At 45.0% G+C, this 2,500-nt stretch overlaps 1 protein-coding gene across 1 annotated transcript in view; it reads right to left on the bottom strand.

Moving 5' to 3' along the window:
* Positions 1 to 2,500, bottom strand: part of itga8 (integrin, alpha 8) — a gene marked incomplete at its 5' end in the record, with an annotated part of 128,618 nt that overhangs the window by 123,342 nt on the left and 2,776 nt on the right. Inside the window, 2 exon segments of the mRNA XM_084336695.1 lie at positions 1,877 to 1,921; positions 2,076 to 2,201. Of these exon segments, the coding sequence (XP_084192821.1) occupies positions 1,877 to 1,921; positions 2,076 to 2,201 (171 nt within the window).

Raw genomic sequence — 2,500 nt, 5'->3', positions numbered from 1 at the left:
ATAGCGCTAGTAGAACAGTGTGACGCTCGTAAAACCCACCCAGGTCACCTGCGTGGGAAACCAAACATCTACCCCCTGGCCAAGGGAGATATTGGGCTTACTAGGCTTCAGGCAGGGGCACTCTTCTTAGATATAGGAATAGAGATCTGAGACCTGTTGGCCTCTTCTGTAATACTGACGCTTAACGGCCCGGTCACCTGACTTCATATCTTCACACCAGTAGTCCTGTTCTTAGAGGTTTTATTGTCTCTTCAATAAAAGTTTTATTGTCATTAGAAGTTTTATTGCCCTCTGAAGTAACTTCCCCTTCTTTCTGTTTGTCGGAAGGAAGCGACAGTTGTGATTGGAGGATCAAGAAAAGAGGGCAGGGTTTGAGACGGGCCAATTGTGAGCCGCGTTCTTTGATGAAGTTTTACTGTCTTCCGATTGTCGTTGTTCATCCACTGACCATGAAGATGTTTAAGAACACTGCTATGCAGCCATAGAACAACACTAGTAGGACAGCACCACTGCTGCATCTGTCACTGAGGCTGAGGTATACCTCCTGGGTCAGGCGTTATCAGCATGGGGTCCAAGGACCCTCAGGGTCTCTTGGGAGGCTTCCAGGGGGTCCCCAGAAAACTGTGAACAGTTTAATTTCACTACTAGACATTAGGCCAATGAGAGAAGATACAGGATGACTATTCCGCTCATAGGTTTCACTTTCTCCAGCTATAGAAATACGGACTTAATCATAACAACGGAAATCTTATCAGATGCGGGTCGGAAGCCTATAAGTAACAGTTTGTCAGCCCTTGACATGAGCGAGGTTGAGATCCTCTGCTCTGGGTGCTAGATGTGGTTATTTAGGTGATGTGGTTAGTTGGGTGATGTGGTTAGTTGGGTGATGTGGTTATTTAGGTGATGTGGTTATTTAGGTGATGTGGTTATTTAGGTGATGTGGTTATTTAGGTGATGTGGTTATTTAGGTGATGTGGTTATTTGGGTGATGTGGTTAGTTGGATGATGTGGTTATTTAGGTGATGTGGTTATTTAGGTGATGTGGTTATTTAGGTGATGTGGTTATTTAGGTGATGTGGTTATTTAGGTGATGTGGTTAGTTGGGTGATGTGGTTATTTAGGTGATGTGGTTATTTAGGTGATGTGGTTAGTTAGGTGATGTGGTTATTTAGGTGATGTGGTTAGTTAGGTGATGTGGTGATTTAGGTGATGTGGTTAGTTAGATGATGTGGTTAGTTAGGTGATGTGGTTATTTAGGTGATGTGGTTATTTAGGTGATGTGGTTATTTAGGTGATGTGGTTATTTAGGTGATGTGGTTAGTTGGGTGATGTGTTTATTTAGGTGATGTGGTTATTTAGGTGATGTGGTTAGTTGGGTGATGTGGTTAGTTGGGTGATGTGGTTATTTAGGTGATGTGGTTATTTATGTGATGTGGTTATTTAGGTGATGTGGTTATTTAGGTGATGTGGTTATTTAGGTGATGTGGTTAGTTAGATGATGTGGTTAGTTAGGTGATGTGGTTATTTAGGTGATGTGGTTAGTTAGGTGATGTGGTTATTTAGGTGATGTGGTTATTTAGGTGATGTGGTTATTTAGGTGATGTGGTAAGTTGGGTGATGTGGTTAGTTAGGTGATGTGGTTATTTAGGTGATGTGGTTATTTAGGTGATGTGGTTAGTTGGGTGATGTGGTTAGTTAGGTGATGTGGTTATTTAGGTGATGTGGTTATTTAGGTGATGTGGTTAGTTGGGTGATGTGGTTATTTAGGTGATGTGGTTATTCGGGTGATGTGGTTATTTAGGTGATGTGGTTAGTTGGGTGATGTGGTTATTTAGGTGATGTGGTTATTCGGGTGATGAGTAGTTATTTTCCTCACCTTGTTCCGAGTCGCCCGTAAACTCTCCAACCGCCACCGAGTAACCTAGGAGACATCACTCACATTATTACCACATACTGTACGTGTGAAGAAACATCGTGGTGCTCTATATATATATCATCTGTATACGGTGTGGATGTGTGTGTGTGTGTGTGTGTGTGTGTGTGTGTGTGTGTGTGTGTGTGTGTGTGTGTGTTACCGAGGTAGCTGTCATCGTGTGTGTCTGCAGCAGCGCCTGTGTGTTTCTCTCCCGGGACTTTTCTCAACACCGCCTTCAGAGAGTAGCCATTCAGTATCTCAGCTATCCCTGCCGTCATCACCTGACCTGCACAACCACACACACACACACACACACACACACAGGCATGCACACACAGGCACGCACACACACACACACACACACACACACACACACACATGCACGCACACACACAGATAGAGAAAAACAAACAACCAGAGGATGAGAAAGGCCCATCTGGTGTTAGACACGGGGTCCTGCCCTGACCCCGGAGCCCAGGAGAGACCCGGAGAGACCCGGAGCCCCACTGTCCTCTCCTCGGGTTCACGTCTCTCCTCACATGAAAGGCGTGCAGGGCTAACGGCACGAGGAACACCTCCCAGAGG

This window comes from Notolepis coatsorum (assembly GCF_963971535.1).
Source record: "Notolepis coatsorum genome assembly, chromosome: 19".
NCBI classification, from domain to species: domain Eukaryota; kingdom Metazoa; phylum Chordata; class Actinopteri; order Aulopiformes; family Paralepididae; genus Notolepis; species Notolepis coatsorum.
This window is presented reverse-complemented; position numbering and strand designations above follow the sequence as displayed.